This window comes from Psittacula echo (assembly GCF_963264785.1).
Source record: "Psittacula echo genome assembly, chromosome: 1".
Taxonomy (NCBI): Eukaryota; Metazoa; Chordata; class Aves; order Psittaciformes; family Psittacidae; genus Psittacula; species Psittacula echo.
In genome coordinates, this window is record NC_137735.1 from 116,081,075 (window position 1) to 116,094,497 (window position 13,423).

Here is a 13,423-nt window from a genome sequence, read left to right on the forward strand (position 1 = left end):
CCGCTGCTCTTCACCGTCCTGGCCCTCGTCCTCGCCTCCGTCTTTGTGAGGCTGCGGGGAGCCGAGGGGGAGCGGCCCCGGGAGCCAGCGGCGGCCGAAGCGGCCCGGGAGAGGGGCCCCGGGGACCAAGCGGCGGCGGGAGCTGGGCCGGAGGCTGGGAAGGAGGCGGCTGCCGAGCAGCAGGAGGAGGCGGCGGAGGAGCCGAGCCCCACGGCCGAGCCCAGCCCCGCGGCGAGAGCCCTCTCCTGCAGGAGACCCTGCAGCACTTTCCAGCAAGGCAGAGGAGGAAGATCTGGACTCAGAAAAAGAGAAGCTGGTGGTGAGAGAGCCTTCAAGCACAACAGCTACACCAGCCCCAGTGACAAGTACAGTAGCAGCATTTGAGAGTTCTGAAGGTTTTGAATGGCCTTTGGGTACCCTTGGGACCTGCCTGCTGATTGTGATGGGGATCAGCATGTTGGCACACACACAGAGTGTGTTCTACCCACGACCATTTTGTCTGATCCCGAGAGTTAAGCAGAGTCAGGTTTGGGTCTTGTCTGGGTCTAGACAATACAGGGGGACCGAGAGGTTTTCCCCAAGGCTGGACAGCCATGAGTGTCATGGTGTGTGGGACAGTATGGGCGACTATCTAATCCACTGGGCCCCTCCAGTGCTTTGGAAGCGTCGGAGATGGAAAGCAGCTGTGTAGAGTCCCCAACGACAAGTTGCAGAGACTGCTGCAGTGGAGGGTGAATTATTTTGAGCCTGATGGGCCCATGACACTTCAGGCCGTCAGGGCAGAGATGCAACATAGAGATGGACTCATGATCGAGGGGTGGACTTTGCAATGGGCCTCTCCTGCTCTGAAAGACTGTTACAAGTGATGGTATATTGAAAATGTGGGATCTGAGCATGACATGAATGGTATGGAATAAGGGGTGGATACTGTCCTGGTTTAGCAGTAGCAGTCATTTTTTCTACTGGTGCAGTGCTGTGTTTTGACTTTTGACCTGGGAATAATACTGATAAAGCCGATGTTTTCAGTTGTGGGTCAGAATGTTTACCCTGACCAAGGTCTTTGTGAGTCTCATGCTCTGCCAGGGAGGAGGAGAAGCCAGGAGGAAGCAGGGACAGGACACCTGACCCAAACTAGCCAAAGAAGTATTCCATACCACAGCACGTCATGCCCAGGATGTAGAACGGAGAGTTCCCGGAAGGGCTGGATCATGGCAGGGTGGGGGTGAGGTACCGGTTGGTGAGCGGTTGTATTCTCTTCCCTTGTTATTTCCTTTATCATTATTACTATTAGTGGTAGCAGTAGTGATTTGTGTTACACCTTAGTTATTAAACTGTTCTTATCTCAACCCGTGGGAGCTGCATTCTTTTGATTCTCCTCCCCGTCCCTCCAGAAGCGGAGGGAAGAAAGGTGGGGGGGGAAGTGGACTGCGTGGTTCTGATTTACGGCCTGGGCTTAAACCACGACATTTCTCTTTCCCAAGTTAAAAAATATGTGTTTTTCTAACATTTCATGATGCAATAACTAAATTTTTACAGAGGAGAAGGAACAGTGTTTCACTAGATTTACTAGAGGAAATTTGCAATTTTCCCCATGCTCAGTGCACCCCAAGGACATAGAACACACACACACATATATACATATTCCACCTCAATGGGTTAAGATATAACTCATTTTAAAATACTGCTATCCAATGTCTGGTTTTGCAACACTATGCTTTGCATTCAGAGAATGACACCTTACATTTATAACAAAATTAAAGCTTTTTCAGTTTACACAGTCCAATGCACAGGTACTACCTACCAATATAATTCAATGGAAATACACTATCACACCATCTTGCATCAGCTGAATATGAGACTATAAACATAATCCACTAAAATAAGCTATAAAATTTCCTCCATCCAGTTCGCATATAATTAATTAAACCAGTGAATAAAGCATAGATTCCCATGACATAGAACTCACAAGGCTCTTAAGTATAAAAATATTAAGCAACTAGCATGCCAACTGAAGTACTGCCTGAGTTATTACACAATTCAATGGAGAGTGCAGAAATTTGTTGAACTAGTAGTGACCAGTCTGCACAACATCCTGCGAATACTTAATCCAAAACACCTAATTTGAGTTTAAGCCTGCTGTATCCTTATCTTCCAGATTAAAAGAGAAATACTCTTCTCTTTCCTCCCTTCTGTTCGTTCTATGATTTTGAGCAATGTACTCTTTCCAATATGAACAAAACAGAGTAAGAACAGCATTACATAATGATGACTTGTTTCTGCAAGTACCCAACTGTCCCTTCACATAAAATGTAAGGAATATGTCTTTCCATCTCATTAGATTACTGGTCCACCAAGGTTTGATACAAATGCCTGGGATAAAGCTAAACTATAATTGTATCTTTTTTGGTTTACATAGGAAAAATTTTAATTATGACAATAGTAATTTATTCTACTCCCTGAAGGCAGCTGTCTAGCTAAAAGGGGACACACTAGCCACAAGCAAATACTGCTAAGCTTCTAGTTTTATTGAAGCAAGTAAAGATATCAGGTTGATGCAACTTTGCATAAACTTTGTTTATGCAAAGTTGAGAATATCTTCTGATTTTGTGCAAAGCAGAACTTACTAAAAAGAACCGTAAAAGTCAGAATTGGCATCTCATTTCCAGATTTTGGATGGAAGTTCCTTTCCTTTAATTTATCAACATTCCTTCCCTTCGATTTATCACCTCGCTCCTTTATTTAATCTCTCCAGTTCCTTTTTCTCCTTGCTCTAGGCCAGATTTCTGCTAACAATCTAATGACAGACAAGGGCATTAAAGTTGCCACAAGCGGCAGCTGTGAATGCTTTTGAAATGAAGGAAACTTTGGCCCCTCCAGCGTAAAAGTTCTATTCAATTTCATGAGGCACTGGAATCTATCTGAAAGATGCCCCTTGCCATATATACCCATGCAATACACATAACATTTACAGGCATTCATGATACACAGGGAAATATTCAAACTAAGGCAACTTGGAACTACCTTAAAGCTTCTTTTAATTATCCTGGTGGGGAGGAGGAATCCTCTACTCACCTTCCTCCTTACGCTTAAGGTCTTTCCTTTCAGTTTTCATGCACTGCAGAATTGGGCCAGCCTGCATCTCAGCTCACAAGCTACCACTAGTTTTGCCACGATGTTCTGCAAAAATACAAATTCTCTTTCCATTTGTCAAGAACCTATATACATGCAACTTCCATAAATTTTTCAGCCATTTATTTCTGCTGGCCCTTACTACTGCGGTATCTGTGTGATAACATGGCATAATGGTACTTCCATCTTAAAATTTTTTCAAAGACAGATCTAAAAGTCAAATTATCCAAAGTAAACAAAACTTTCTTCTCTCCCATTCCTTAGTTTAAAAGCCATTCCTTAAGTTTAGTAGTTACAAAACGAGTGGACAGTCTACTACACACCAATATTCCTTGACTTGTAACTTCCCCAGCCACAGCAACAACCTACAAACCTGTCCTAACCATTGCTACCCTTCATGCTGGAGGATGCTTGAGAAGGCCATGTTAACTGACCTTATTTGCAGATCTCTTGTCCCATGTTCTTAGAAGTGATTCTTGATTATTTCCAAGCAAGGTATCAGTTACTCTTATAACCTGCCTGAATTAGTCAGAGCAATTTTTCTTTCTTAAGACATAGCAAATACACCTTATTCCTGAGAGCTAAGAGTGAACTCTTGAGCCCAGGAGGATGCCTCTCCCTACATAAGTTACTGTTTTGCAAAGAAATACTCATTTCCTTCAAAGCCACTGCACATACCAGTAGCTTTGTGTGTTCCTCTGCGTGTTTACACGTCATCACTCAGTACATCCATTTGCCAGGCAAGATATATTAGTCTAGTATTATGTTCCAGGAAGACAAAAGAAGTGATTTGTCATGTCAGATTTTCAACACTCGCACTACCACTAGCTTTTGTTTCCCTGCATGTGTTCTTCCAGATCAGCAACATATCTGTTTTACTTTTTTGCTATAATTCAAGGTGAAGACATTGCTATTTCCTATATAGTACTGCAAGTACAGTAAACATAGAAAAAAACCTTGACATGCTAACATTAAAAAGAATGTATACAATTCACTGAAGAAATACAGATGACACTCACAAAATGGAATCTGAACCAAGTGTTCTGCTCTGATTCAGAGTTGAAACTCCTCGCTCTTAAATGTGCCTTTTGGTTAACTAATGTAATCAGAATTTCACCCAGCTTGTCTGAAACAGGAAATCAACTTACCTTTGAACACAGGGGTGTCGAGTGAAAGGCCAGATTATTCAGAGAAGAGGCTATTTTGGTGCAAGGGGAAAAGATGGCTAAGATGAATTACAAAACAAAATCCTGAAGGACCCTGAAAAACATTAACAGTGCTTAGACCAAGGGCACGGGTGTCAGTAACTGGGACAACATTTTCAGTGCACAGAATCTTCTCTCACACTGCATAGTACAAGCATAAATCCCAATTTACTATGCTACTTTGTCTTGTTTAAGTATGTAATTAAATACTGTAAGTGTCTAGATATACTAACTCTAAACACTGGCACAATTACAGGTAGGTAACTTGGAATATCTGAACTGCTCAGCTTTTGCAAAAAGGATATTTTTTCAGCATGTACAGAGTAGCCAGTCTTGAAGCTCGGAAGTTGGCTCTGACAGAGCGATAAACGGCTTTCCGGAGACCAATAAGATGCTGACTAGGATGCTGTCCAGCTTTATTAAATGGGCAAGCGGCACTGACCCTGTCAAGCAAACTTGAAAAGTAAAATGTGATACAACTGTACAGATGTCCTAAAGTATTTTTAAAAGACAGTACATCAGCTTTCTTATTCCATTACTTAGAAAACTTTTTCAAACCACTCAGTAACTATGAGAGAAAAAAAAAACCCTAATCAATCATATCAATGATATATGTAATTATATATATTATTGTCCAGCATATCAATGATACACTTAATCAGAATGTCAGATAAGCAGCCAGGATTCATTTGGAAACATGACAGGAACACAGGAAGCATTTGTTTTCTCCAAAGAGTTCCTAAATTATACACTAACGGTGGACAGACCATAATGTTACCTTTAAGAAAAAACTACCACAAGCCCACTGTAAACTTTGGAAATTTTAACAAATACTTAACATATACCTCTTTATAGCCAAATTTGTTCAATTTTTTTTTTCAGAAAAAATGTGCTACTACATATTGTTTTTCATTCAAACCACTGTATTCTTCCCACCTTTTCCATGCTCTCTTTTCTAGGTCAACAGAGATAATATTTGAGTGGTGACACAGGCTTTATCATCAAGCAATGAATGGCAGCTGTGTCTGTGGGAGTCTGACAGGTAAACACATGAAATATATGCAACTATACAAGCATATTTGAAAATATACTTTGATGTCTACATATTCAGGTGAATATACCATATAAAAGAAACTGTGCCATTTGGCTGTTAGGATATACTTCAGAATGGCTTTAGAACGGTAAGAAATTGCCTCATCTGGAGATAAACTGACTTGTGAACTGGGTGAACGTTAAATATGTCTGTGTAACATTAAGCTGTAGAAAAGGAAAAAAAAAATTCATATCCAGTTATATCTATTCATATACAGTCTGATGCCAAACCTATGACTGAGACACTGAAAACAGCCTCTGCTTGCTGAGACTGCTTTTACTAGAGTCAGCTCAGGAACGGACATAGAGTGGACAACAGGACGATGAACTGTGATTAATTGTTTGGAGACTGGAAGCCTGCTTCTGCTTTCACCTTTCCCAGGGCATGGTAAGGAGGTGATTTCATTTCTTCGGCCACTTAAAAGGGAAAAGCATACAGGGTACCTGGTAAGACTGAGGTGGGCTGCTTCACAGGGAACTATTTCTGTAACCTATCTGACTGAAGAGCTGACTAAGCCAGCAAACCTGACCCTGCTGGAAAAATGTCAGTCCTACTGTATGTGCTTAGCTGGACCATGCTGCACAGCAACCGGGAGGGGAAATAGCTTGTCGCCTCACTGTCAAATATGAAAAGCAATGCAGCCCACCCAGTGAGCAAGGCTGGACCCATATCAGCATGTTAAATATGATTAACACAAGGAGATTCATGCCAAAAACTGCAGTATATCGAATACGCTAGCCAAAATACTACATTAAAATGTCTGTATACCATATTAAATGATGTGAGTGATATTAAAATGGTTTATGTAACATCTCATAAAGTACTTTAAAACCTGAATAAAATAAACCCAAACTGTGTTAATTTCAATTTCTAAATGTAAATCTAAAATGCTAGTCTTGCCATACATGTCACTAGGGAACACAGCATGTAACATACATGCCAATTTTTAACATTTCCCTAGCTTTTGAAGGTAACAGCTGGAAGCGTTTATGAATAAACTCTCCCATCAGTTTGTAGACTCAAGCCCTGGGTGAATTGTCAGAAGCAGGCTCAAAGAGCAAAATTTTTCTACTGTAAAAGAAAGAAAGAGATCTACGTTCTGCTACAACGATATAAGCATTTCCAGCTCCCATACAGAACAAATATAGCACAACTCACGCACAGCATGTACTGCCAGTATTAAGCAAAACAATTTGCTTTCCTTCTGTGAGGCCTTGTTTCAGTGTTTTTTATAAAATAATTCTTTTTTATTCAAGTAATCTTAAATTAGTATAACTTGCTATTAATGTCTATGCCAGACATGCCATATCATTAGGTTCCTAATGTTCCATTTATCTTCTATATATTTTAATTGGACTTAAAAAATGTTATCAACTTTGCATACCAGCCACAAATAGCAAGAAGGAAAAAGGTTAAGGGCGATTTTCCTCTTTCCTACTGCTCCAAACCATTCTACAAGTAAAGAACGGTGACTTATTTCTCCATTGATCTCACAAGCCAAATTTTAAATAGGCTCTCAACTTATAACAAACTTGTATAGACACATTAATAAAAACCTATTACTGTACTCCACCATGAAAGCAGTTCTAAAAAGATGCTATATATACCAATATGTGTTCATAGAGCTTGATTCTAGTTTAAAATAAAGTAGAAAGGGAGCATTTTGGAGAAAAGCTAATTATTTCAGTGACAAACAAGGAAATAACTACTCAATGCTTACTGCTGCAGCCTTTCATTATGTATTCCTACATCTTCCATTTCATAATGTGTGAGACAATGGACATACTTTCATTACCCAGCGGAAATTCCAGGCTGCAACCCATGATCAGGCTTCATTTGTCTAATTGCAAATGAAGCCATTAGACAGAAATAGTGCCATTCTGCCTGAGTATAGCACTACCCTACATTGGCTACACAATTTCTGTAATCCAGACTACTCTGGTGAAGTCTCAGACATGCCTGCAATGCAGAGCTTGTACCATGCAGACATCCCTGAAATGCCAACAATGGTGTTAAATGCTTCTGAAGGCCATTCTGAAATCGGAATATCCAGTTGCCTTTGAGAGCAGCTAATATAAGAGGCCTGCTGTTCCCTTTCTAAGTGGCTGCTGTGGGGTTTCAGGAATGAAGGAAAAATGATGCTTGAATTGGTTAATCATATAGCAGTCACTGTCACAGTAGTAAACCAGGGAATCAGTGGACAACCAACCAAAACCTCATGAAGAAAAATTTAACATTTACAGAGACAGTCAAATATCAATTAACAAAGGGCAACAGGGTAGAATAAAGCAAAGCCACAGAGATTTCAAAGCATACACAAATTAGCTTACAAGAACATTGCAGTGGACAGTGAAATAAGGAGAAGAAACAGTAGTGGAAGGAGCTTCAGGCCAAAGCTGCAGACCTGGGCTTGCCATATCAGTATTTAGCTAAGTACATGTAGCCAAAATCTGAGCTCAGTACTGTTCAAATGTCAGCTTCAGTATTTTTCCACTGACAACACAGTTAATGCACATTCCAAACAATGCTGAGCTAGAAGTATACTAGAACAGCAACATATGTATCACTGAACAGGACGCTGCACTACCTGGTTGAAATCCGGTACCTTCAAGGATGTAAAATGATACAAGAAGATACTCATTAACTTTTAGATGCAACCATTTCTATTGCCATGTGTCTCTGAACTAGCATTACAACTTTGACAAATTTACTACAGGAGAACATACAAGGCTTTGTTCTGCTACGGTTTATTGTGGCAAAATTCTGGAAGAAAAAAGGTAACTAGTTTTTCAGATCATACATGAAGTGCCATCTCAAGAGAGAATTTCAGGTGCCCTGTGCAGCAGCGTCTTTTGCTTATATGGTTGCAGAAAAGAACACCCTGGAATTAGACTTTCCTCCAGGCTAAATCAAACAAAAACCTATACAGCACTGACTTCTTCATACTGGACAACTGCTCCAATGAGGATGCTGGTACAGTCAGACTTCTCCCACTCCATCCATACTCCAAAGTCTTTGGAAAAGCTTGCCAAAGTTTTAAGTAAAGAGGCTATTAGATCAAGCATCAGCTTAGAGACCAGTCTGTTTTCTGTTAATCTGTTATCTAAGATATGTAGTAAAAGAACAAGACACCAGCAATATAGACATTGACCACAAGTTCATTTGCTTTAACTCAGGAAAACATCCAACTGTTTTTCTCATCTGTAACTTGGACAAGCCCTAACAACAACTTCTTTTAAGAACCCATTTGCAAAGATAAGATTGCCTATTGCTTAACTATATGCTTCTTCAGCAAAAAACCAAAACAAACCAAAACACATAGTTAGGCAGACTGAAGACATGCTTTTGCATTCCAAAGGGAGAATGAGACATTTCTTCAATGAAGCACACTGAAGGTATCTCAAGCTAGAAAATTAATTCAAAATGTTAAGTCTACAGTTTCAAACCTGCATGTAAAAACATGCCTGAGCGCAGAATAGTTGGTCCGGCACGAACAAACAATTTCTTTGTGCAACAAGGGAATTTTTTTACTGGTTTTAGAAATTAGTTGACTGAATTTTAGTTGTTGGCACTCCCGCCCTCCTTAACTTCAAGTCTAACTGGCACAGGTATGTATCTAACCATAGGCTGCTATAAGTGAAAAGCATACATGGCAATGAGAGTGCGTAGAAGCAGGCCTGGTGGCTTTGGGATCATTGCATACACTAAACATGTTCTCATGTCCTTTCACACAGCAAATAGGTGAAAATCGCCAAATAGCTCCAAGAGCTAAATAACCAGGAACATTTTCATATCTCTTAAGCAAGATGCAAATTCAGCAGTAAATAATTTAAGAATTTAAACACCTTATCTCTCAATGACTAACGTAACCTTTAGTTGAGGTAGGAAATGAGCTTTAATGGTCTTCGCTGATTGCTGTGTTCTCATTACTTCAGATTATTGTTTGTTAAATAAAAATAGAATTATGATGTCATCTTGTTTTCTAAAATATGAATGATTACTTGCAGTCAGTTTATTTACATAGATTTGGTAATAAAAGATATACCCCCCTCCATACAAATTGCCCTCTAAATGACTCCCCAAAATACTTAACTAAATTGATTCAAAATCCATTTCTTCATGTGTTTCATTGATAGCAGAGTAGGAGATTTCAGTGACATAAAAGTTTGGTGAGACTTAGCTCTCCTTCAGGATGCCAGGTCTTAACACTTAATTGTTAGAATTCATACATTTAGTATGAATGGAAATTATACTATTTTATGTGAACAAAAAGCTTTAAGTATCACGTTTTTCAGAAATTCCACTTGTTATGTGAGATGGTGTAACCAGACAATTTTAGAAGGCATCTGGCTTGAATGGATCTGTGTATTAAATAAAGGGAAATATAGACTCACAGGGTAAATCCTCTGGAAATTACTTCAGTCTCTTGAATGAGTCGTAGAGATTTCCTCACGAGATTAGTAAAAGCTCGGCTATTTGCCACTGTTTCTTCCAGCTGGATACAGTATTTTCGCAGGGACATTTGCAGCTTGGCTGTCCTCCATGTGCCCCATACTCGAAAGACTGCATAGACAAGCAGAACTAGTCCCCATAGCAGCCACGATGATTCCTTCCACCATGAGGGAAGCATAAGCAGCGCACTTACAAAGGCAAGAAGCAGTGAGACATCCCTGCAAACAGAAAAAGTATCATCAACCACAGATTCCTGAGGTCAAATGAGTAGCAAAATCATGAAGATTCTGGTTGCATTTGACATTATGACATCTTATTATGGGGTTTTTATATAGGTTCTGAAGGGAGCTGTAAACACTGAAAAATATTCCTAGTGGCAGATTTACATGATACTACTTGTTCAGTATACTCTAAGGGAATATTTTTCTGGCTTTTTTATGGCACAAGGAGAAGAATGTACCACTTTGAAAGGTCAGTTTCTCTTACACATATGACTTTAAAAAAAAAGAATAGAAAAGAAAATATAATAAGAAAAAACCTGACTACTCAGCATTATAATCCAGGGTGGGTAGGAGTTGGAATATCTGTATTTCCAGGTTCAAGAGTACAGTAGGGAAGGGCATGTTTCTTTTGGTAACAAAATCCTCAAGTAGTGCCAGCTTTATTTTTTCTAGAGTCTGACTCATTTAACTTGGACACCAACACAGCACTAGTTTTTAACATGTTTTTACAAAGATGGCTTGTATAGTCATTTTAAATAATTTAGAAGCTCTTGCAAATCCTTAGAGAACAGTTACTGTATCTCAGTAATCAGTTATTTCTCAAGGACATTAAAAAACACTTCATGAAGCTGTTATTTTCACCTAGAAAAATGACACAAAAAGAAGTAACTGCTAGAAAATACACTGTGTTTCATATATAGTATTATAGTTGCATTTTTTTAAATGACAGTCCAGAGATGGATGGAATACGGGCTTCAAGATGTGTAATAACTTTTTTTTTTGCATAATTTTCTGAAAGAAAAACATTCACTTTCTTTGCCTGCATATCCTTTATTTAGGTTTGGAAGTATTCACAAGCAATATTTTCCCATTTCTAGAATAAGGCATGATCTCTGGATTTCTATTTTCTGGACAGTTTTGTGGTCATATTTCAACACAGTTTACAAGTGTTAATTCTTCAGGGCTAGTGATAGCTTCATTAAAGGTCCAGGGTTAAAATATTCCAGATATGTAACTAACTTCAAAAAGGACAGACACATAGTCCACAACTTGCTTGGTACATTGAAAATAAAATCACACACATAGAAAATGAATCACAACAATGAAAGACTCAAAGAGATTTAAAAGCTCACTTTGTCCATTTTCGGTTTCTGGTTAATCCAGATCATCACAGACAGACTGAAGAAGAAAATTCAGACTCCACAACCTGCCCAGGAAGCTATTGCAACTCATAAATATCCTTAGAATTCAAAAGATTTCTCCCAAGTCCAGTCGGAATCACTGGCAAATTAATTGCATTATTTTTCCTCACATCCTTCCCTTTTCCGAACAGAATAAATGACGATTGATCACCACCTTCCTATTAGCTACCTTCTACACATCGTAACACTGTTTCATCCCACTTCAATTTTGTCCATTTTGGCCAAACAATCCTAGCACACTCTAATGTTTCCAAAAGACTGTATTTTTTAAACTCATTCTTCTTCTTGTTCTGCTCTGGCCTGTCTCTAAATTGCCTAGACCTCTCTGAGTGTGGCATCCAAAACCAAATGCTGTAGTCTAACACAAGGCTTAGGGAAAGAGACAGAAAAGTAACCCGCTCCATGCTGCACTTAGTAAGGACACCAGGATGAGATTTGCCATTTCTTCAGTAATTTGCTGAAGCATTGAATTTATACTCTGCAACCACGTGCAGATCCTTTTCTGAAGTAGTACTGCCTACCCAATTATTAACCACCTGTTTGCTCATTTGATTTTTCCTTCCCAAAAGCATTAGACTTTTGTCTATTGACTTTTCTACTGATTTCAAGATATTTCTCAAAGCTACTTTTGAATTCCATTCTGCCAAAACATTTACAAACCTGGTGTTGTCTGTAAGCTGAGCAATATTCACAAATTTTGTAAGTGTACTTTATCATCTGAACAGTTAAAGAAACAATGAATAGTGCTAGGACCAAGACAAAGCACTGGAAAAATCCGTTTCAGAAGTTCTCTTGTTTGACAGACAGCATCAATAGTGACACATTACAACTTAAACAGTTGGAGTTTTAACATGCTGTGGCTTTATAATAATTTCATCCATTTTCCTAACATAGCATGAAAACATAGCACTGGGCTGTGTTATGAGGTATTTTTATTCACTGATTCTTGTCCATTTCTGAGCAAGACCCTCTGTCAGAACACCCACTGTCCTTGCTGTTTTTCAAATACAGGTGGTAGCTGTTATGACACCGCTGCAGCAGCTAGCTCCTTCAGTTTTCCAGGGTGAATTTCACCAGGCTCTGCTGACTTGAATGCATCTTCTTTAAAAATGCTTTAGTCTGTTCTTCCAGTATTCTACATCTGAAAATTAACTGCACACACCTCCCCAATGTATTTATGAAGACCACAGCAAAGAAGACACTTTTCAATTCAGTCTTCAGAATCATGTCGCATTTGTCAAAATCACCATTGTACAGCTTTAGAAACTCAAGAATTAATCAACCATGGTAGTTCTTCCCTAGAGCACATATTAGGGTTCATGTAGCTATCTCAGATTAAAACTCACTCTTTCAATAAAACACCTGAGGAAAAAAAACATGTTTATACAAAAAATCTGGGGACTAGTGGACCAAAGACTCAAAGACCTGAGGGAAAAAAAGAAGTAGTTACTTCGATGCTGCATTTTATATGAAGAACACACAATATATTTTTTGGTTTTTTCTCAGTGAATATGGTGGTAGATATTCTCTGTACAATACCAAATATTAGGAGTTGCTAGGGAGCGTAGCGTTGGAAGCTGTCTGTTTTCCTGTTGCTTACACTGCCCTGCAGACAGGATACTGGGGTCAAGGAACTCAATCAGTTCCACATCCTCCTGCAGCAGAACTTCCTGTTGCAGGATGGTACGGAGTGTGTCAAATCGAAATCCAACATCCTAGCCACGAAGAGGCAGGAGAAAAAACCAGGCATTAGTAGAGAATATGCAAATTCTTAAAATTAAGTTAGTAGAACAAGGAAAACACCCAGACACTCTATGCTTTGATGACAACAATCTGTTCTCAAAGACTACAGGAATGTTTTAGCTATATCACAAGTAGCTACTTCATTTTTATTAAAGCTGTTTAACTTTAAAAACTCACATACTCCCTAACAGTTCAGACTTGCAGGATGCATTGCACTGACTTTGTGATCTGACCTAGACAGTAACAATACCTGGAAATGTGCCACAGATTATGCCAATATATTTGCGTAAGAATCAGAGAGGCACTGTATCTATCAGAAGGTCATTAATAAAACAGCAAACACTTTTCTTTTTTTCAATGTCATGACATAAGCTACAT

At 39.1% G+C, this 13,423-nt stretch overlaps 1 protein-coding gene across 2 annotated transcripts in view; it reads right to left on the reverse strand.

The window, feature by feature from the left end:
* Positions 1-13,423, reverse strand: part of VEZT (vezatin, adherens junctions transmembrane protein) — a 54,623-nt gene that overhangs the window by 19,391 nt on the left and 21,809 nt on the right. The window contains exons 4-6 of one of the 2 annotated variants that reach the window (XM_080619318.1): positions 12,842-13,017; positions 9,822-10,097; positions 4,640-4,777 (exon numbers count right to left, since the gene is read on the reverse strand). In XM_080619318.1, the coding sequence (XP_080475444.1) occupies positions 4,640-4,777; positions 9,822-10,097; positions 12,842-13,017 (590 nt within the window). Of the gene's footprint in view, positions 1-4,639; positions 4,790-9,821; positions 10,098-12,841; positions 13,018-13,423 lie in introns of both variants that reach the window. The other variant, XM_080619317.1, reaches the window with a different exon arrangement.